The sequence below is a fragment of the Astatotilapia calliptera genome, chromosome 8 (assembly GCF_900246225.1).
Source record: "Astatotilapia calliptera chromosome 8, fAstCal1.2, whole genome shotgun sequence".
In the NCBI taxonomy this organism is placed as follows: Eukaryota; Metazoa; Chordata; class Actinopteri; order Cichliformes; family Cichlidae; genus Astatotilapia; species Astatotilapia calliptera.
In genome coordinates this window covers 8097945-8121520 of record NC_039309.1, presented here as the reverse complement: position 1 = coordinate 8121520, position 23576 = coordinate 8097945, and the positions used below count along the sequence as shown (strand labels likewise).

Below are 23576 nucleotides of genomic sequence, written 5' to 3'. Positions count from 1 at the left end.
TCCAAAGATCCGCAGGATTTTCTATACATCCGCTGTGGAGAGCATCCTTACACAGAACATGACATCGTGGTTTGGGAACAGCTGTGTTAAGGACCAAAAAGCTCTGCAGAGAGTGATCCGTACAGCAGAACGCTGCTGCAGGATTGCTCTCCCCCCGCTTCAGGACACCTACACCAGGAGATGCCGGACTAGAGGAGCGCAGATACTGAAGGACCCGTCCCATCCTGGCAACAAACTGTTCCAACTTCTGCAATCCGGTAGAAGGTTCCGCATCATCCGGGCAAGGACAGAGAGACTCAAGAGGAGCTTCTATCCCCAAGCCATCCGGGCCCTAAACACACACACCCGCCCTCTCACATCATCTATAATTGACTGAGACAGGACTCTCTTCCAGACACTCTAAACCCAGGCACAATGTACATTTCAAATTCCTTTAATTTTAAATATGTTTATATTGTCTATTCTGTAAAATAGTCAGATTGTCTATTCTTATTTAATTCACGTAATGTACAGAATTCACCTGCTTGCTGCTACTACTGCACATACACCTAATGTTCTTCCTCTACTAACCCCCCCCCCCCCCCCCCCCATTTTAGCGTGTCAGGTTACATTTTACTGTGTGTTATACTTGTATAACTATGCATGTGACAAATAAAGAACCTTGAACGTTGAACGTCTATGGGAAAATGGCTTTCTATCTGAACCTCTGTAAAAACATCCCTACTAAATTTATGGGCTCAGTCTCTAAATTTGGGCAATGTTGACCAAAAAATGGTTATATCACATTTCAAAATGGTTTTACTGCACACAGCCAATTACAAGTTGTTTTGTTTTTGTTTTTTCCTAAAGCATATAGTTGGGGCTGGATTTCCTTTTCAGTCACCTTTTTCACTCAACATGTGTTAATAGACCTCTCTGCACTGAATCATACTTGTAATCTCTGTCTGTCTTCCACAGCATGTCTTTTATCCCGTCTTCCTTCTCTCACCCCAACCGGACGCAGCAGATGGCCGTCCCTCCCTGAGCCTGGTTCTGCCGGAGGTTTCTTCCTGTTAAAAGGGAGTTTTTCCTTCCCACTGTCACCAAAGTGCTTGCTCATAGAGGGTCATATGATTGTTGGGTTTTTTCTCTGTATGTATTATTGTAGGGTCTATCTTACAATATAAAGCGCCTTGAGGCGACTGTTGTTGTGTTTTGGCGCTATATAAATAAAATTGAATTGAACTCAAGTTTTTAGCTAATACCAAAGTCAGACCAGCCCTTCCTTGTCACATCTGTTTTTTGAAACCAAGATTGTGACAGCAGAAACACTCATCAGGCTTCAAAATGGGACTTCAGAAACCTGTGGGTGACATCATTATAGCTATGTCGATTTTTACACTGTCTGTAGTTGCATGGCTTGTAGAATACATGACATTAAGACGGAAATATGGGTAACAGTAAAGATGCAAAGAGCAGAGGCAGTGAAGGTGGACAAATTTAAATACCCTGGGTAAATCATTTGAAGCAATGGACAGTGCACAAGACAGGTAAGAAAAGGGTGCAGGCAGTGGGTCAGGATGAGTGTCAGGGGTGATTGTAACAAGCATAGCAGCGGGAGTGAAAAGGAAGGTTTACAAGATGGTAGAGAGACCTGCAATTATATGTTATTTGAAGACAGGAGGTCGAGCTGGAGGTGGCAGAATTAAATATGTTAATATTTTCAGTGGGAGTGATCCAGAGGGACAGGATTATAAATTAGTATACCAGAGGGACAGGGTGAGCAGTTTGGGAATAGTGGATATACAGGACAAAAAAAATTTTTGAATATAGATCTGCCAGGCAGGATGGAAAGAGACCACAAAATGGATTCATGGGTGTAGTGAAGGAGGGTTTGGTGTAAATGAGGAGGAGGCAAGAGATAGGTTCAGACTGAAGCAAATGATCTACTGTAGTGAACCCTAAGGGAACCAGATGAAAGAAGAGGAAAATGGTTGCATGGCTTACAGCAAGCTGGCTCACAACCCCTCTCATGATTAGTACTGTAAAAAGTGCATTTACTTTCTAGCAGTAAATGTTACTGAGTGTTACCTGCTTACCTGTCAGAAAAATTCTAGCTAGCAGACGTGGCTGCCAGCTGTTTGCTAGCTAACATCTGCTAGCCTCCTTGAAAAAAAAGTTCTCACTAGCAAAAATTATTTATATTTATGGAAAAAAAACTTTTTTTCCTATGATACATCAAGTTTGTGATGGTGTGGGAGCCAGTGAGTCGGTTAACGTTGGCTCGAGCAGAAGAGCAGCACTGAGACAAGACACCCGGGAGCTAGCATAAATGTTAAATACTTTGCATTTTCACTGCAAATGAGTGAGTCCTTCACATAAAATATAGTGCACATGGCATTAAAGGGAACCAAGAGAGTAAGGTGAGTCTTCCTATTTTAGGCTTTGCCACAATGCTTTCACACTTTGACCAAAAATAAAAGGCAATAGAAGAAAATGCTACATATAAAGAAGTTCTTTAAATGAAAATTTAGCACTTTGCAATTTCGCAGTGCTCAGACAGATGGATGGGAGCGCTCACCAAGGTGAGACAAAGAGAGCTGGAGCGAGAGCGACATCTTAAAGCAGGGTGGAGTTTTTGAATGATGAGAGCTGGCATAAACTGGGTGTAATTGAGGTGAACACAGTAAATGAGATGGAGATGTGGGGGCGCAGGTGGAAAATATGAACAGAGGGGGATGGGTGGGAGACAGCTTTGGATTTTTCAACAGAGGAGAGAAAAGGGGGAAACTCCCGCTGAACGAACAAACACTAGGCCACCGGGCCCCTCTTATCGCCATGGTAACATGCATGTTAGTTGTTGCCCTTGCAGCAGGGAAGGAAGACGAGTGAACGGGTGAATTATCAGCCTATTTGAATTAAGCAGCATGTGACAGGCTTGGTTAAATTGCCATGCCTCTGTCTTGTGATTCCTATGCAGGCAGGCAATGCAGAAGAAGCAGAGAAAGTGACAGAATGAGAGGAGCACAAGCGATTATGTTTTTGTTGACAACAAAGTCAAAGAATATATAGGACTTAAAACAGAACTCATAAATGTATTGCTTTTAAAGCAGTTATAGCTGAGACAACACTGTCTGTCATTTCCTCTACTGTTCTTTCTTCTCAGTAGTAGGGTGCAAAAATAATAGCTTCTAAATTATGTAGCATCCATTCAGGAGCAGGACGCACAAAGACACACATAACCACGCCGCAAACCCCATCCCGGAACCATCATCCCCAAGTACTCCAACCTTCCATTAAGTTTAAAAACACCATTTATCTTTTACTGACCAGAGTGTGCACACATTCATTCAAATTGGCAGCTCCGACCACTTAACTGCTACCTAAATTAGGTTTGAGTAGTTCGCCATAAAAGCAGACTCAATATGTTAACACCCTTCTCCTTACTTGCTCACTGTAAACTCAAGAGGCCGTGCTGTCCGCTCTCTTTTGTTTCCTCCCAATTGTCCCTATAGACACGGGGGTGGGGTGAGCACGAGGCTGGAGGCAACGGCACAGGAAAGAAAGGAAGATCTAGCTGAGCGTAAAGGCAGTCCCGGAGAGCTGCATAGCATGGGTGTGGGGGTGGGTGAGGGGGTTGGGGGGGGGGGGGGGGGGGGGTTGCATAAAAAGAGGATGACAGAATGACGGAGGAATTGTTGTGGTAATGAAAACAGTGAGGGTGCAGATGAGAAAAAGAGCAAAATAGAGACAAAGAGAGGTGGTGCAGGCAAAGAGTGGCTGCCTGACAAAGTGTGTGTTTCCATGTGCGTGAATTCATAACATGGGAGACAGCCGACAGAGATACCTCATCCTCACGGCTACCTCAAACACACTCTGTTACTCACTGCTCGGCCCAGTTTCTCTCCCATTACAATCCCATTGTAGATGGCCTTGCCTTGAGGCAGGAATGTTGCATAATAATGTGATTTTGCCAAAATCCAGTACAAGATATCATTGTTGAATGCCAAAAAAGAATCTGCCCCAAAGAACGAAGCCCCCTGCCCCAAACTGCAGGGTAATACACTTAACACACAGTTAAAATGGGCAGATTGTTTTTAATTGAACTTTTGAACTATTTGTTACTCAGAAATTCTGAGGTGGCCCCTGTATGAACTTTAAACTGCCTGTAGCATATCCAATGCAAATTAGACGGCAAGTAAAGCCTATTAGATCTGTCTTTGAACATCTATATACTGAATTTGTAAGCAGTAATTCATTCGTTAATCAGACTCTAAAAAATGCAGAGTTCATCATTATTCTTTTATAAAAACCCACTAAAAAAAACTAGAACATGGCCGAACAGAATATTGAGAACAACTTTAAAAAGAATGGTTTGCAATTTAACCACACTACAATTACAATCAACAAAATGGCCCATAACAGAGAATAAATAATAAACAAAGGCTCAGACACACGTTCTTGTTCAAATGGAGGACAAAGGGAGAAGCATAATGAAGCAGTAATAACCCGGGGGTAGAAATGACCCAAAGGGCACTGGCTGAGTCATTTATTCTCCCCCGAGCACCATCAAAGGTATGATGAAAGCCAGCACAGATGGGACGGTGAGATAAACGGACAGTGATGCTGTAATGACCTATCTATGTGAGAAATATAACAAACAGACTTAAAGACAGCTGGCCAAGGCAGAATGATGTTATTGCTTTCTAACGTCAGATAATATGAAATACTGAAAATAACCCTCTGAATGCACTTACGACTCGAAGGATGCAAAAATCAATACTGAGTGGAGTCTATGCCGCTCCGGAGCATGTTCACGGTGCTTCGGTCTCAATCCAAGAGAGGGACTGTGGGAGGTTTAATGCAGGGATGTGGAAGTTTGCTTTTACAGCTTCACAGTCAGTTCAACTTAATTTCACTGGAAAGACTCTGATTTACTAGAGAACATCTTTCCAAATATTCAGTGTCCTTGATGAGCACTCTCTGCCGCTTTGCTGGAGCATAACAAAGACAGACAAGAAACAGAGCACATAGAGGTCGTGCTATGTCAACACAGATGTAAACTCACAACTCCCTAAGTGTTATATGTGCCTTTTACTGAGCTTCCATTAAAAATCAATTTTTAATACACATAATTAATACATAGAAATGGAAAGCACCTCCATCTGTTAAAGTGCATCTGCTAAGCAGCCCTGAGTCATTTAACAGAGGAATTCCACAAACTTAGAGGAGCTCTAAATGCAACGCTAAGCGATGTGAACTGTCTTCTGCAAGCATTGGAGCTCCACAGCAGGTGGCAGACAGCTGTGCGTAGGTTGGGAAGGCCTCCAGGCGTTGTGCACATTGCTTTGCAATACACCGAATTCGACAGTGGCCTGAATGGGCAGTGACATTACTTCAGCGTGATAGGGGTTAAATAGGTGTCAGGTCAGTTAGTGAAAAAAGAAGACATTTAAAAAGAAAAAGCTCCACTTTGAAATTCAAAGCTTGGTGGGAAACAGTAGCTGCTGGTGAATGTCACCAGAAAAGAGCTTTCTCTTTCACTTATTCTTTTAATGTTTCACTACCTTTCCCTTCTACACCCCAAAACTCCACAGGGACTGGATCCTTCTCTCCTACAAAACAACACAACAGCAACTTTGTAAAAAGCTTAAATCCCACATCTTTAGATTCATGTCATCAAGTTTTTTTTAATTGAACTTAATACTTAACAAACGTACTTTTAGTACTCCTCACAATTAGTAAACTTTAGTTTTTAAAATGAGAGCCCCATGGCAAATTTTCCCCCATCATTTCTTTCTTTATTACATTAACCATTCTGCATGACATAGCACAGGACTTTTTCTATGACTCAAGACCACCATACCAGATTGAACTGAGGCAGCCAAGCGCCTTAAGAAATGCAAGCTGATATGGCAAAGAAGCAAAGTCCCCCACCCAAAGATCAATGAATGGTCCAACTCACTATCTTCCTCCTTGCTTCTGCCTGTTCCACTCCGATACGTACTTGGATGCCTGGGGACGAGGGCCCTTTCCAGCTCAGTGCATTCAGCTGAGCCTGCCCATGTTCACAGCTGGGATGCTATTAAGTCCCAGCAAGGTGACCCATGAGATATGGATGAGAAGCAGGGGGGGGGGTTCTGTTGTTAAACCATTGTTTCAAATCTATTACACTATGTTAGGGAAGTATTAATACCAGTATGGCTAACACAAGCAATTAAAAAAGCATCCAAAGACCAACTGCAGTTCTACATTCAACCAGTTTCCTAATGCCTGCAGTGAGAGGAAGCAAGAAGCAACTTTGAAGCAAATACTGGAGATGGAAGAAAAAAAAAAAGTTTTTATCCGCTCCACTGCTCTTGATAACTTGATTATAAGCTGTCGCTACATGGGTGGTATTTTGCACCATTGTTATTGTGAAACTAATATCAATGGTAGGTCTACTATATTGCAATAAAGTACCCCACAGAAGCCTATTATTAAAAAAAAAAGCTGTATTGATGTATATCTACATTGTGTTGTCTTACTACCATAAACTGATGGTGTCTAAAGTTTCTTCCAATCCGTTTAATTTCACCCTTTCTGTTTTATCTTTAAAAAGAAAGCGTTGTGAATATTTTTTTAGTAAATGCTTCTTTAATAAACACGGCCATCCTGACCGGGACATCTCTGGAGTGAAGCAAAGAGCGTTATGTTTGTTTCCTCTCTGAACCCAAAGCCAACCTGTTTCCTCGGGGAAGTCAGGGGTCATGATTTTGATTCCACACCGTCACAACAAAGGAAACCCAACCCCCCCAGCAGCTTACATGAGAGACATGAGAGGAATGTGGCTAAGTGAATCCACGTCTCCCAATTCATACAGCTTTGGTGTATGGCCAAAGCTGTACGGCCTTTCATGCGACCTGCTGAAGGTTTCCTGTGTTGTATATCACAAACTAAAATTATAACACTAAGGAAATACAAAGAAAACCAAGTTTACAGCAGCACGGTTGGTCATCCGCTGCTGTCATATCCTGTTTAATCGTGGTTAGATCAGCATGAGGGCTTGAATATTGCCTTATTAGTGCAGACCTAAGCCATACCATATAGTCAATCAGGTGATACTAATCACTAGCTTCAAGCAGCATGGAGACAGATTGGGGTTAATGACCTTCTGGAAACCCAGAGGGGACAGTGTAAGTTCTTTTCTCTTTGTCTATGCATGTCACTAACGAGCAATACATACATAGATGGCTGTGTAGCAAAAAAAGACAACCTACCAGAGAGACTGAACTGAGGTGAATCACTGCTTTAACAATAAGGTTACACAATCATTCAGGCAAACGGGGAGAGGCTGAGATAAGACAAGGAGCATGGGAATTAAGAACGACAGATTTAAGATTGATTTTCTTGAGGAGGCGGCAAAAGGAGTTGGTAAATTTCCAGTGCAATCAGAGTGACTGCGATAGCTGAACAGATAATGGATTTTCAGCTCTTGAAACGCATAATTTTTCATTTTCGATCACACGCACTAAACGCAGTTAACACAACAGTGCCATATAAGCGTTTAGCTGCAAATCAGGAAAGTAGCTGCTTGAAACAACATCGTGTGAAGAGGGCTCAAAAATGCAATCAAATCATTTTTTAACCATAAATTAGAAATAGTCATAAATCTAGCAGTATTAATGAGAATGTAATGGCTGTACTTTAATGGGAAATGGAGCTGCAGCGCTTTCAAACTGAAGTATACGACTTGGAGAAAATCATAAAAAATACATATTTTATCCACAAAGACTGCACATAAGTTTTCCGGTCTTTATGATTAGCGACTCTGACACACAGTGCATTTATTTAAACTGGGAGGTTTTATGTCAATGAATAAAGATGGTGAGGTGAAGGGAATGCTGATGAATGACTACAGAAATAGCAAAGGTGACAAAAAACACCTGGAAAGTCTGAAAAACCAAGCATCACGGTGGAACTCATTTTTCAGACGCGATCTGTGACGCAGAGAGATGGGATGTATTAAAAGTTCTTGTTTGTGACCATAAATGAACGCTGTGTATGTGCCCAGGTCTTTATCCCATATCACTCTGAGCAATATGATAAAAGCCTTCAACAGGAGACTGTCTGAGGTGGTTATTACAGGATGTGTCAATTTGTCTCAGACAAAAAGAGAAAAAAAGTCTATTTTCCTGTGCAGGAAACAGACAAAAGTTTTTTTTAACCATCCTTAATTGTGTAAATGTTTAGAACAAGAGCAAAGAAGACAAACATCTACCCTAAAATACAAAAGCTTCCCTGAACTCTTTGTACCGTAACAGGCAGAACACCACATGAGACTAGTAGCTAACTGTCAACAGTAAAGAACATGGCAGATTTCCTGCAGCGGCTGCATACATTTTTCAACACATTTCTGTGCTTGACTGAGCGTACACGAGCATAAATCCACATTCTTCCCAGTAATTACTGTTACTGAACAGCTGATAAGAGGAAAATATTTAATTTTCACAAAAAAAAACACGAACATGCTGCCTCTGTCTTCCCAGAGTCTCATGACCAACTCAAAATTGGTTCAAGTAATGCCTGAGTTAATTACTTTGGTAATCAGCCTGCTTTTCTTTTGATGTACAGTACTTCGCCAACACCTTGAACCACCCCTCATTTCTTTATATTTTTCTTCCAAGGAGTCTAAATGTCTTGTAATGTTTTAAAGTCATCTTGAGCAATAGCTCTCCAGGTTTTGTGAAGGTCTTTCAAAGTTTTTCTTTGGATGTTGGCTGGTTTTTCACAGATTTTCAGACCACTCCTTGTACCTGACCATCTTCAGAGGAATTATTATTATTATTGTTGTTTATTTGTGTGCTAACACTGATCTTAACTCAGATCTATGAATCACTTAAGCATAAAAACACACCTAACTCTGGGGAAGAACCAATGCTGTGTCTAAATATAACAGGCAACTTAGCAACCAACCAACAAATGTCAAAGATAATAGTTGGACTGGCATGAAAAGTATATTTGCACCAACAACACCAACAATGAGCTGAATTAGCTGAAGATGAACAGCACCTGAAAGTCATGGAATGCGAGTACTACAATCCTGATCACATTTTGATCCACCATGCAACAGCATCTGGAAAGTATCTGAATGCTAACAGCTTCATTCTTCACCATTACAAACACACTGCCAGAGCAGTAAAAGCATATCTGGGCAGAAAATCACACATTACAACTCTATCAGTCATGGATTGGCCTCCTCAGAGCCCAGACTTCAACATTATCGAAGCAGTGTGGGATCATCTTGACAGAGAACCAAACAAGAGGCGGCCAAAAACCCAAGAAGAGCTTTAAACGTCTTTAACAAATCCTTGAGAACTATGAAGACTAATTAAAGCTTGTAAGATTGTCAGATTGTGCTGAAGAATAAATGTGATCCTACGAAATATCCACTGTCATAGAATTGTACAAACTCGATTTTTGTCTTATATTCTGTATTTCCACACATTGGCATATGTTTCAACAAATCACTGCACCTATTCCCCATTCTACTCGCAAAATATAAAGAAACTAGAAAAATTTGCATTTCCTGCGAAAATGCAGTGTGGATGCTTTAAAGCTGAAGCTGTATGCAAAAAGTAGCTGAAAAAGCTGAAAAGTTGCAGAAATTGTAAAAACTTTGCAGAAGCAAAAGAAGTTTGCTAAAATGGAATAACTTAGCAGAACTGCAATATCTTAGAGGAAACATAATACTTGGCAGAGATACAATAGCATAGCAGAATTTAGCAGAAATATTGTAACTTACCAGAAACATGATAACTTCTCAAAAATACAAGAATTTAGGAGAAATAGTATAAGATAACAGAAAAAATATATTTAGCCAAAAATACTTAAACATTACAGAAACACTATGATTTAGAAAAATAGTACAATAGAGCAGAAATATTGTGATTTACCAGAGACACTGTGATGAACTATGAATATTGTAATTTTAAATTAAGACTATGTTTTAGCACAAATATTATAATTTGGCAGAAATACTATAATTTAGCAGAAATACTATATTAAGCACAAATCCTATAAAAAGCAGAAATGGTATGATTAAGCATAAATACTACATTTAGTAGAAATACTTTGTTTTAGCACAAATCCCATAAAAAGCAGAAATACTGTACTAAGATTTAGTAGAAAAACTATAATTAATCAGAAATACTAAATTTAGCAGAAATACTATATTAAGCACAAATCCAATGAAAAGCAGAAATAATATGATTAAGCATAAATACTACATTTAGCAGAAATACTATATTAAACACAAATCTTATAAAAAGCAGAAATACTATATTAAGCACAAATCCTATAAAAGCAGAAATATTATATTAAGCACAAATCTTATAAAATAGCAGAAACAGTATGATTTAGCACAATAGTAATAACTTAAACAGAAAAACTGGAAAAGCAAAATGGACAGCTGAAAAAATGCTGAACATGCTGAGGGTCCCTCAAATATACTTGTTAAATGAAAAAAATTAGCAAAAAAATCTATAAGAAAACACACATGCACAGAGAGACACACACACAAGATCCAATTCAGTCAACCAGTCTAAATATATTGAATTTGAATCTTAGAATGAGATCATCCCATTAAAAGCCTTTCTCTCTCTCTCTCTCTCTCTGTCACACACACACACACACACACACACACACACACACACACACACACACACACACACACACACACTCACACTCACATACACACAGGGAGAGAGAAGTGAGTTTCTAGGTCAGCCTGGGAGCTGCTGAATTTGAATCCACCAATCAGAGAGCCTGTGCACTCTTTCCCTCCAAAACAGGTGCATCCTTTTTACACACGCAGCACAGAGAGGCACAGGATCATTGCAGTCTATTTCTCATAATGACGACTCCCCTCAAACAAATGACCATAATTTCCTAACCGTAGGAGCTAGAACGGTCATTCTTACACCGTTTTGTTCAGAAGAGATGGGGGAATCTTCCAGTGTTGACAATTTATCATTAAAATATGAATTTTTAGAGATATATGACACGGATGACTTGTTGACTTAGAAGCCACGAATTCCCCAATATGCAAATTTGAATACCTGTAGCCCACATACATGATTGGCTGCCTGGGAAGCTGTGCAGGCCCTGATTTGTGGATTTGAATTCCTCAGCCCTCAGATATGATTGGCTGGCTTAGAAGCCATGAAGTCCCCAATATGCAAATTTGAATGCCTCAGGACACATATATGATTGGCTGGGAAACCGTGCAGGACCTGATTTGAAAATTTGAATGTCTAAGTCCTCACAGAGGATTGGCTGCCTGGGGACTTGGCAGAAATATATAGAAATAGTATGATTAAGCATAAATACTACATTTAGTAGAAATACTATGTTTTAGCACAAATCCTATAAAAAGCAGAAATACTGTACTATGATTTAGTAGAAAAACTATAATTAATCAGAAATACTATATTTGGCAGAAATACTATATTTTGCACAAATCTTATGAAATAGCAGAAACAGTATGATTTAGCACAATAGTAATAACTTAAACAGAAAAACTGGAAAAGCAAAATGGACAGCGGAAAAAATGCTGAACATGCTGAGGGTCCCTCAAATATACTTGTTAAATGAAAAAATCAGCAAAAAAATGCATAGGGAGAGAGAAGTAAGTTTCTAGGTCAGCCTGGGAGCTGCTGAATTTGAATCCACCAATCAGAGAGCCTGTGTACTTTTTCCCGCCAAAACAGGTGCATCTTTTTACACACGCAGCACAGAGAGGCACAGGATTATTGCAGCCTATTTCTCATAGTGACGACTCCCCTCAAACAAATGACCATAATTTCCAAACCGTAGGGGCTAGAGCGGTCATTCTTACACCGTTTTGTTCAGAAGAGATGGGGGAATCTTCCAGTGTTGACAATTTATCATTAAAATGTGAATTTTTAGAGATATATGACATGGATGACTTGTTGACTTAGAAGCCACGAATTCCCCCAATATGCAAATTTGAATGCCTGAGGCCACATATATGATTGGCTGCCTGGGAAGCCGTGCAGGCCCTGATTTGAAAATTTGAATTTCTCAGTCCTCACAGAGGATTGGCTGCCTGGGGACCTGGCAGAAATATATAGAAATACTATGATTAAGCATAAATGCTACATTTAGTAGAAATACTATGTTTTAGCACAAATACTATAAAAAGCAGAAATACTATAATTTAGCAGAAATACTATATTAAGCACAAATCCTATAAAAAGCAGAAATAGGATGATTAAGCATAAACACTACATTTAGTAGAAATACTATGTTTGAGCAAAAATCCTATAAAAAGCAGAAATACTATATTAGGCACAAATCCCATAAAAAGCAGAAATAGTATGATTAAGCATAAATACTACATTTAGTAGAAATACTATGTTTTAGCACAAATAGTATAAAAAGCAGAAATACTGTAATTTAGCAGAAATACTATATTAGGCACAAATCTTATAAAATAGCAGAAACAGTATGATTTAGCACAATAGTAATCAGTTAAACAGAAAAATTGGAAAAGCAAAATGGACAGCTGAAAAAATGCTGAACATGCTGAGGGTCCCTCAAATATACTTGTTAAATGACAAAAATCTGAAAAAAAATTTATGACAGCCACACAATTACAAATATGTACACATGAGGAAACACACATGCACAGAGAGACCCACACACAAGATCCAATTCAGTCAACCAGTCTAACTATATTCAATTTAAATCCTACAATGACATGCTGCCAAATAAGGGCAGGGTCCTCTCTCTCCCACTAAACACACACACACACACACACACACACACACACACACACACACACACACACACACACACACACACACACACACAGAGGGAGAGAGCTGCCGAATTTAAATCCACCAATCAGAGTGGCTGTTTACGTTTTCCCGCCAAAACAGGTGCATCTTTTTACACACGCAGCACAGAGAGGCACAGGATTATTGCAGCCTATTTCTCATAGTGAGGACTCCCCTCAAACAAATGACCATAATTTCCTAACCGTAGGGGCTAGAGCGGTCATTCTTACACCGTTTTGTTCAGAAGAGATGGGGGAATCTTCCAGTGTTAACAATTTATCATTAAAATGTGAATTATTAAAGATATTTGACTTCTAATGCACCATAACTGAGCAGAGCGAAGCAAAAACTGCCTTGACTTGCCCTCTAACAACGCTTTCTAACTCGAAATCTATTTGGAGTATCGATATCATTCTTTCACCGTAAGAGACAGCAGGCTTTGGTGAACAATCATGGAAATTTTCAGGTCTCTGTGGAAATCCAACAAAAAGTTATGACGAGAGAAAAAAGTGGTTCATTTCCACAGTTTGAAATCTGAAGAAATCTGAGCGAAGGACGAATTTCCTACCCTCAAACAAGTCCAACTCATTTCAGAACGGTAATAGGTGAGAAAGAAATTCTTGAATTGTGAGCGTCAGGGGTGTCTGAAGATATTCGGGGACAAGCCTCATGTCTTAACTTTGCTTCGTTAAGGAGATATGACGATTCGAATATGCCTCTCATTACAGAAATCCAGCGGTGATTTTGAACAAGCTCTCCATTGACTTTATATGGAGAGTTTTCTGACATTGTGTTGGTCTGAGGAGATTTGCGAAAATTCTATAAATCCCACAACAATGATAGTGACATTTCCTGAAAGCCAGCAAAAATACCTACGTTTTGATGTATAATTTGTGGAAGTTGAGTGAAAATTGAGCAAGTAGCAGGAAGTTGTTCGGACATGAAGTGAAAATTGCAAAACCTTCAGTGGCACACTGGAAGCCAAGAGCATAGCAACCATAACAACGCATGTATTTTGTGAAAAATCACAATTTTGCAACTCAAAACTTTAAGAGGCATAAAAGTAAAACGGTAAAATATTTGAAAAAGCTGAAACATACATGAATAGCCCAATAATTTGTGAACATTTTAAAGTTTGAATGGTTGTTCTAGGTGAAAATTTGAGGAAGTAGTTAAGTTTCAAAAACAAGCAAAATTTAGCAGAATTGCTGAAGTTTCCCATTCATTTCAATGGGACAAATTAAAGGAAAAAAGTGGAATATTTTAAAAAGTATAATAGTTAAAAATACCAAAAGACATAGCCGGAAAGAGCAAAAATAGCAGAATAGTTTAAAATTTGAATGGTGAAAATCGGCTGAAAATTGTGGAAGTAGTTCTACGGCGAAAAGTGTACGGAAACACCCGGAATAATAATAATAAAGAATAAAGAGAAACAGGAACTCAATAGTGTGGATGCTTAAAGCATCCACACAATTACGGATGGCTCAAGACTTTTGCGCAGAGCTGTAAACTGTACAGTAACCAATCTGCCTACATTTTATTTGTTTGTTGTTTTATTTTAATTTGCATAATAAGAGAGTTCTGTCTCCCAGTCGGCTGCACTAGCCAGTAATGCACAATTACACTCCCACATTGTCAGCAGAACATTAAAAATACACCCACAACAGAATGGCTTCCACCTTGGCTCAAGATTTTTGCACAGTACAGTAAGTGCCAGTGCAAATGTAGGACTACCTAAACATATATATTAAAAACTTCAAGTAAACAGAAGCACAAATGACTATTGCTCTGAAAACTCTGATTTTAGTATTTAGTATTACATTCTATCATCACACTATATGGGTTTTAGTGACTCTGGCTGCTTAAAAGGGAGGAGAGTACATTGGTGGGATGACTGGAGCATGTGATCCAGTGATCCATGTGATCTGTACCAGTAATTTATTTGGCATAAATATGTTTATGTTTGATTCACAAAGCAGGAAATGAAGAAAAGAAAGGAGAAGTCAGATAGACTAGGACCTTCTGACCTACACATAACGTCTGGCTCAACACACACACATACATTCAAAAATACAGGAACAAAAAAAATTAGGCCTCCAACTCTGTCCTACTTTTGGGTAAGCCTTTCCAGTTTTTTGCCCTCTTTATATCCCACAGGCCTCGGGACAGGAAGAGCAGAGAAATCCATTTTCTACATCAGACACTGGCTGAGAAAGACTGAGCAAATTGCTGAGCAGATCAGCAGTTTGTCTCTCAAGCCTGTGCGTGCCCAAAACAAACATAAGTGATGGATGTCAGTTGCTCACGAGGTCAGCATGCTTAAAATGAATGCTAGCTGGACTGACGAGAAGAAAAAAAAAACAGTTCAACAATCACGCCCACTCCATGCAGTAATTGACCAATTGAGTGCAGGTCTGAAAGTAGGCCCTGGGAGCAAGGTTTAAACACTTTTGCCTTTAAAGCAGTCACTCAACGGATCCTCTGCATAGTTTTCAAGCCTACTCAACCCTCAACTCTGCAGCACTAGATGAGATTTTCCAAAATATCTCAGTAAAATAAAAAAGAATAGCTTGATTAAGGTCAGAAGACAGAAATTAGAGGCACTCCAGGCAGATGATTCAGCTTACAGACATTCCTTTACTGACAACAGCAGTAGTAGATTCCTACCACACACACACACACACACACACACACACACACACACACACACACACACACACACACACACACACACACACACACACACAGATAAAGAACAATGAAATATAGCATCGCCTCACATCCCTTCACATTCCCTGGCCCGAAGCCAGGGCGGGACTTCACCAGGATTGCCCACGGTACAACTAACCAATTACAAATCCTCTGACAAAGCATGTGGTCTGCTTTAAGAAGCATGGCTCAGCTGCTCAATGCTACCCCATCTACAACAGAAAATGTCAACTCAGCAACTCGTTAACAAAAGAATCAACTCACCACCACATAACTCAATTAAAGTGTAATTTTTATCCCATTAAACTATTAAATGCTGTAAAAGTATCGACTGCAACGCACTAAATCACCCCAGATATCACAGTGTACTGTAGTTTTATAAAACAGGACAGTATAAGTTAATTCACAGTTTTTACTGTGTCGCAGTGCTGACCACGTTAATACATTATACTTCACTAGCAACCTTAACACTCTTCCTAAATACTATAAGCATAATTCACAGCTTGGCGACTATTCAGGACACCCAAGATCCATGTTATCAGTGTTATTCTCAGTAACTCATTAATTGATTACATGCACAGCACATGAGCATGGCTTCTAATTCAGGCAAAACAGGGGGTGGTGGTGTGAATTAAGCTCAACAGCTCATAAAGGAAAAGGAATATAATGCCCTAAGTAGCCTGGCATATGCCTGAAATTGCATCATTTGCTGTGGTGCTTTACAGTACATTGTTTTACATGTTGAGACCATTAAAGCCTCGACAATAGAAAGCAGGAGCATGGTTTAGTCAGATAGAGTGTGGTGGGAGAAAGAAGATTCGCAAAGAACAAGTAAGGTTGGTGGATGCAGTGGTGGGGATTTCCTACCCCAGACTGACTGACTGCCTGTGGCTGACAGTATTCTCAATGGGAATTGCTTTTCACCTGCTGAGACTCACCACCTTCTCTTCCTGCACCCCGTGGCTCCGGCTGTATTTCCACAATGCAATCGAGGGCAGCACAGGGCAGCATGAGGAAAAAAGGCAATCTGCCTCTCTTTGCCTCATTTGGAGTCTTCCTCAACATGAGTGAAAAAATAGATTCTATATCTTGCAAAGACAGAATGCATCAAAACCAAAATGAATGCAATGGTATCAGTGAATATGTTGTCCAGTATTTCCTGGGGTCTCTCCTTTTCTATTGTTAAAGTCCTGAAAGGCTTAAGCACAGGGACTCAACACATCATGAAGAGTTTTTTTTAGGCTTGATTCTTCTATTGATACTTTTCCAACAGAAAAGGAGAGGCCCTAAGTTGCTTCCTATCTGTGCTGATAGGTAACTGTTGACAATATCAGCGTTATAGTTATAGTACAGAGGGGGTCCCCCTTGGGTCTGAGGGATGGGAATGTCATCAAGTGAATGAAACACCCACCAAAAACATCACAAGGTGGAAAAATAGCCTTGCTCTTATTGTCCCCACTTAGTTAGAATAAGTAAGGCTCCCCCCCCCCCCCCCCCCCCCCCCCCCCCTTCTATCTCTGTTTTTGATCACCCCCAACTGAAGAGGTGCTATGACTAAAATCCTCCTTTAAATTCCAGGAAACTTGTGATCATGTGTTAACACAGAAATAAGAAGGAAATATGAATCATAGCCACATTAAATCTGGCGTGACTAGTATTGGCTTATGAAAGAATGCACCCATTTGCGATTCACTAATGCTGACTATGTGATAATGACTCCCACTTGCCTTATTTCACTGCTGAAATTAAACGCTTGAAAATCATTATAAGGCTCTGACTGTCTCAGACACCTGAACTCACTCTGGAGACCAGTGTGCTAGGATGCTGCAGCGATGAACTTAAATGCCATCACTTCTCAGGATGACTACTTGCACTGACAGAGGCAGAACTGTAACCTTGAATAATGAAACATTCATGGAACATGACATGTGTTCACAAGCAGGTCATTAGTCATCCAAAAGTTGATCCCAACCCTCTTCAGTGCTGTGTGAAATGGTCCTGTCACCACCTCTGGAGTTGGATGGGAATCACTTTGACTCCCACGGGTGATCTATGCCAGCATTATCCCACAAGGGTGCTTCCTCTCTCTGTCTCTCCAGCACACACAGATAAAAGATTAGCTCATTTTAAAAGCTGCAACAGTCGACCCAAGCAGTGTTTGGGAGATGTCCTGTGCTGCGTTTTCTCTTTCTAAGGTTTTCTGAAGTAATGATGATGATGATGCTTTGTTAGTGTGTTTGCTGAAGAGCAATCGCTGCTTTCAGAACGATGACTGCAATTACAATACATAAACAGCATTTTGAGTTGGTTCTCATGTCAATGGCAAAGTAAAGATGCTTCAGTGTGATTTCAGTGGAGCTGACTAGGTTACGTGCAGGGACATTATGGCCCACTTTTGTCATCAATAATACAATGCAGTGTGACTCTTCAGGGTAGCAGAGGGAATAGTGATAGCAAACAGCCCACAACTGATTCTAGTGAAACAACAGCAATATCAGAAAAAATGATCATACTGTGGGTTGGTTTTGGGACAATGTGTTAAAATAGTATTATAAACTCTTTATTAAGTGTCATTGCAGAAACCTACAGACATATTATGCCCCAGTTTTTAAGCGTCTATAACTAGGCTTCTGGTAAAGAGCCATATGTCCCATATCCCTCTCCACTGACCTGCTGGTAGTTCTCATCTTCAGGCTGGAAGGTCTTATCAATGGGCTGAAACCTCAGATTGATATGAGGAAAATTGTGAAGCCAGTAAGTCCACCACGGCGCAATGTAATCCACACGATCCGAAGACATCACTGCCCGGAGAAAAAGTTAGGCTTCAGCCTAAATTAGCCTCTCAGTAGTAAAGCAGGCAGTTTTTTCCGCTGCCGGATATTTTAATCAAGTCGCACATTAAACAAAGGCAACGATAAAAGCATGCTCGGTTGTGGAAACACGCTCGACCACACATGAGAGGTGGGGAAAGTCCTGCAAAGGTAAAAGTGTGTTTGCAAAGTGAGCTCCGGTTAAGATTTTTCCCGAGAAAGACCAATAATCACTCTGCGTCCATGTTTCCGTTCCTGTGGACCCACAGATACTATCCGACCGACAGCTGCTCCACACAAACAGCAGACAACACAGTCAGCAGCGTGAACGCGCACTTATAGTAGGCGCAGGACACCAGGGGGTGAGGGGGCGTGCACATTCGCTTTCGTAAATGGTTTCGGAACATTAGTCTGGCAGCATACATCATAAGTACAACTAATTAATTAAATACACAAAGTCAGTTTATTGTAACATCAGCTACATCGATTTTTTTTTTATTATTATTAACGGCCCCTTTATTCTCTGGTAAATAAGCAACAGCGGTGCCACCTAGTGTTCAATTAAGCCAATTACACAACATGCAGCCCGTGAGAACAGCTGGTGGGTCATTTTTAAAGTGGCTTATATTAACATTTTGTATACTTGTATTTTCTGGTGTACTTCAGCTACAGATGCAGCAAATTTAGATGCTAAAATAATATTTGCTGTATTCATGAGCAGGTTACTTATATTTATTTATGAAACTTTGATGTAATTAAACTAAGTGGAATTGAGCCAGATTCAGCCCAGCTGTCAAATAGCTAACTGTGCTGGTTATATGACTTTATCACTTTAAATGTTTCCAAAATTAATTTTATAGCCATTAAAATTTACAAGTTTACATTTTCTGGGTAAAAATCTTGTATATAGATGTAGTGTGGCTATATGTTGATGCAGACATTGTAACCAAGCAGTCAGTGAAAACCTCTACAAAGATGAAGCTGAAGAAAACAATCAACATCTACAAAGGATGCATTTTATTATTTCGCCCCAAATTGTGCTATAAAGTCATTGCCGCTCATTTCAGATCAAATGCTCCAATGTCCATGTCACACTTGTGGATTATGGTATAACAACACAACAAATCACAGAAGCCAAAGTGATTTTTCCCCCCAGTTTTTTATTACAATTATCTGTACATCACGGATTTACTTCAGCTCCTTCACAGCCAGACCTGTAGAGAAAGAAAGACAAAAGATTAGAAATATTCAGATACACACTTTCTAAAACACAACTGGGAAAATACATTTGAGGCATCACATGATTAAAGTAGTAAGGAGTATTTATATTTTCATCAAAATTTCTCCACTTGCACCAGGTATCACATCTGACCTTTACAGGGAAAGTTATTAACAATTATCATACCGGCAGTATTAAGAAGACGGCAGACTGCCATCAACACGAGTGACAGCAAACTGCAAAGAACCAGTTAATGTGGATCTGCTCTTTGAAGAGCATGAATGTCTCTGTGGCGATTAGAATTTAATTCAGGGTTGTTGGGGGTTTTTTTTTAATACAAAGAGCTTGCGATTCAATGCCAGTTTCAGTCCTACCAGCTACAGCATGACGTGTTACAGAAAATCAGAGGATAAAATGATAGCTCATTATAATTTAAAGTATCACAATTTTTAAAGAAATAATTCTTCAAAAAAAAAAAACTAATCTAAACCCTGATATGCAGCAGAAAATTGATGATATTATTAATTTTAAAATGAATTAATTTGTCTAAAAATGGCTCCTCTGCCATTATGAGGCAAACTTCTTAGCTTACACTATGGTGCAATTCCACCATACACAGACTTTTAGGCACTAACTGCAATGTCTAGACAGGCTGCAATCAAATATGAAAACATTTGAAAACCAACCAGATATCAGAGCAAAGGAACACAACATAAACTGGGAAAGCTCTGCTGTAGCAATCAATTTCTTTGGTTCTTTTTATTATGAGACTTTTTTTTTTTCCCCAGTATTGCACTATTAACCCTCGCAATTCGGGGCACTTAAGTATCAGGACCTTCTGTTCTACACATTGTAAACAGAGAATCTGCAGCTGTGCTTTACACACTGAAAAGTCCAGGTCATTTTCCACGAGAACCAGATATCATTAATACATGTGCACACAGACTTTTTAAACGCTAAAGATTCCAGACATTTGTTTATGAAATTAACTACGTTTTATACGTTTCCTTGCAAATATGATAAAGCAGACAACTACTGTGGGCCAATAAAAGCACTAAAGTCCCAGAATATCAAAAAACTTAACTGTATTTTTATGAATGTTCTTCAAAAAGGGTTTATTTTTTAACACTGCAGCCAAGAGAAACAAACCATTAACAATCACTGAACCATGTCTCAATAAGTAAGTTAACTTAAAGGGATGCACCAGCATTAAAAATCTTCAACCCAAAGGTGGCCCAAAACTGTACAGAGTAGTATATGTGCACATATCTTTAAATCAGTGCGATAAAAAGTTTCGTCTGAGTCATTTTAATTCAAAGCCCTTAAATCTACTTGATAAAAATCAAGAGCACATTTTCCAGAAAGCTGTGTTCACTTTACATGCCACCTCTCTTATTACTCACCTGGGGGCAGGGACTGTTTGAGCTTCTCAGCCTTCTCCTTGTCTGTGATGACCAGGGTGTACAGGTACCTGCTGCAGCGCACCTTGAACTTAACATTGTCCTTGTTCTTCTTGATCTTTACGGCTAAAGGAGGAAAGACAAAGCTGTGTTAGCGCCGAGTCTCTTCAAAAGTAAACTCAAACATAATTATTTCTCAAGTCAAACAAACACTAATAGGTGAGAGCTTTAGTTTAATACTTTCCTCTACTGGATCTGCTAATAAAAACAGCATTCTGAACACGTGTTTTTTCATGCCTCAAAAATAGGCTTGTGGGAGGTGACTACATATGTAAGTATGAATGGTCTGTATATTAAATAGCCTAAGACAACACAGAATAACTGCCACAAGCCTGCCAATTACTAAATACTTTTAGTAAGTTTCACCACAATTTATTATTTATCAAAGCCATGGTGATTTTGCTTTGGGGGAAGACCAAAATCTCGCTGAAGAGCACTTTAATTTAGAGGTAACTACATGATAGATGCCCCCACCCAAAAAAAATATTTCTAGAGGTTCAAATTTCTTTTTCAACACATTCACTGGACTTTAAAAGGTGCATTTCAATTTACAATGTTAGCATAGAGCTGTCTGTGGCAAGCTGTCACCCACATATCTACCTATTCTTTGGCAAGAAGATTAAATTTCTAGTTGTTAAACATCAAAATGTGATGCCTGTGTGCCTCTTACACTTAGCATCCTTCCTCCTGGCTGTCAGCAGGAAATCTTTGATTTCTTCTATCTTGCGAGGCTACAAATAAACAGAAAAAATGATCAGTCAGGCAGAGCATCAAACTTCACATGCTGATAATGAATCGCTAACGAGTGTTAGTGGACCGGTGGAACTGAGGTTCCCGTTATAAAGTCGAAACCTAGCACTTGGTCCATCATTATTCTCGCAAGAGTGTAAATGCATCACGGGCACATCAGCCTGAGATGTTTGGACTTCTTGCTGTTAGCAAAAAACTCTTTTGGTAGGATGTTGCTAATTGTCAGGCACCCTGTGGCTAACGCAGACCAAGTCTAAGCTGTAGTACTGTAGAAAAGACGCAACTATGATTTTAGTGCCTTAAGCTACTTTCAAGACATTCACTTCTAATTAAAGTAACAAAAACAACAACAACAAAACAATTTCTTATAGGTATTGACTCATGTGTCATTCCTCAACAAACTGCAGCCGGGTGGCCCAGCTTAGCCCCTGAGCGGCATTTTGCTAATGCTAATAGCCAGTGCTAACTACTTTTACAACAACTACCGACTATTAACTGAACTGTAAACACATTCTAAGTAACAACATACACGTATACATGACATACAACCTTATTAAGCACAAATAAGCAACTAACAGATTAAAATGAGATGCAATCCTTACCATGCTGCCGTGTCAGCGGACTGGAGGCTGCGGAAGAGAAAGATCGAGTCAGCTATACAGACGATAATCAATGTACTAACAATAAAATTTCAATCTAATCTTCTACCAATGGAATGAAATAATTATATTTTAGCAAAAGTTGGGTTCGAAATGTTGCTGACAAAGAGGATGGATGATGATTAAAATAGTCATTATGTTTGTGGTGCAACATGAACTCACTCAGTCGGCCAGAGAGGGGATGAAAAAGGGGCGGGACTTCCGGTTGAAAACGCATTTATATGTCACTACGGCAACTACCGAGGGCCAAGACGAAAAGCGAATCGAATATTGATACAGGAGCCCAGTTTTGCCGAAATTTAAAAGCGTTTGTGTGCCGCATAAATCCCCAAATCGTGTTTTATAGACTTTATTACCATATATTGAATAGTAAACTTAATATAACCCAGCCAAGCATATACTGGTGAATGACAAAAAAAAATGTATGTATATGTCTTTATTTCCCAATAACAAAACAATTGCCAATTTCTTTTTCCAGCAGGACTTTGCATCTGCCCACAATGACAAAGCTGCTACTAAATACTGGCCATGATATTACTCGGCTTGATTGGCCAGGTAACTCGCCTGAATTAAAACTCATAGAGGCTCTATGGGTTATTGTCAAGAAAGCTGAAGGTCGCAAAGTAACTGTTGGTTTTATTAGCCAGGAAAGGGAATTGAATGTACCAAAAATGAAAAAAAAAAAAATGGCAAAAAACCACCATACCTCAAACAGGTTTCCAATGCAAGAGTATAAATAAGCTTATAAAACTGCATGTACATAAAATTTAATATATCCTCTAATAATTCACTGTTGTAGTGTGCACAATTCATTTAAGCCTGGTGAATGTCAGTGATTTGTTGCCTATGACACAGAACCACAATATGAATTTATCAATTTGCTGCTCAACTGCACACAGATTATACACATTAGACCTTTTCATGAATACAACATGCATCACACAGGACATAATGTGCTGAGAATTCCTCACAGGCCAGTAAAGCGGATTATGTATGAAGGTTATTTCTCACCCTCTGTGTGACCCTTTTGTTATCCTGCAGATCACACACTGTGTTTCACTGCGCACTTTCAGCCAAGTATGAATAAGCTTTGATGGATGCACTACAGCGTGCCTCTGAATAGAAACACTGGCTAGGACCAGTGTGTG

The 23576-nt window shown here is 39.5% G+C and overlaps 2 protein-coding genes across 3 annotated transcripts in view; both read right to left on the bottom strand.

The window, feature by feature from the left end:
• The window catches only part of ttyh2 (tweety family member 2), a 75550-nt gene extending 56869 nt beyond the window's left edge, over nucleotides 1-18681 (bottom strand). The window contains exon 1 of one of the 2 annotated variants that reach the window (XM_026178243.1): nucleotides 18201-18681. In XM_026178243.1, the coding sequence (XP_026034028.1) occupies nucleotides 18201-18329 (129 nt within the window). In that variant the 5' untranslated portion in view covers nucleotides 18330-18681. The remainder of the gene's footprint in view (nucleotides 1-18200) is intronic. The other variant, XM_026178244.1, reaches the window with a different exon arrangement.
• Nucleotides 18682-19480: 799 nt separating this feature from the next.
• rpl38 (ribosomal protein L38) lies at nucleotides 19481-22649 on the bottom strand. Its single transcript, XM_026178245.1, has 5 exons — nucleotides 22591-22649; nucleotides 22372-22398; nucleotides 21690-21750; nucleotides 20963-21085; nucleotides 19481-19554 (listed from the first exon to the last, which is right to left on the bottom strand). The coding sequence occupies exons 2-5, from the start codon at nucleotides 22372-22374 to the stop codon at nucleotides 19529-19531; spliced, it is 213 nt and encodes a 70-aa protein (XP_026034030.1). The 5' UTR covers nucleotides 22375-22398; nucleotides 22591-22649; the 3' UTR covers nucleotides 19481-19528.
• Nucleotides 22650-23576: the final 927 nt, after the last annotated feature.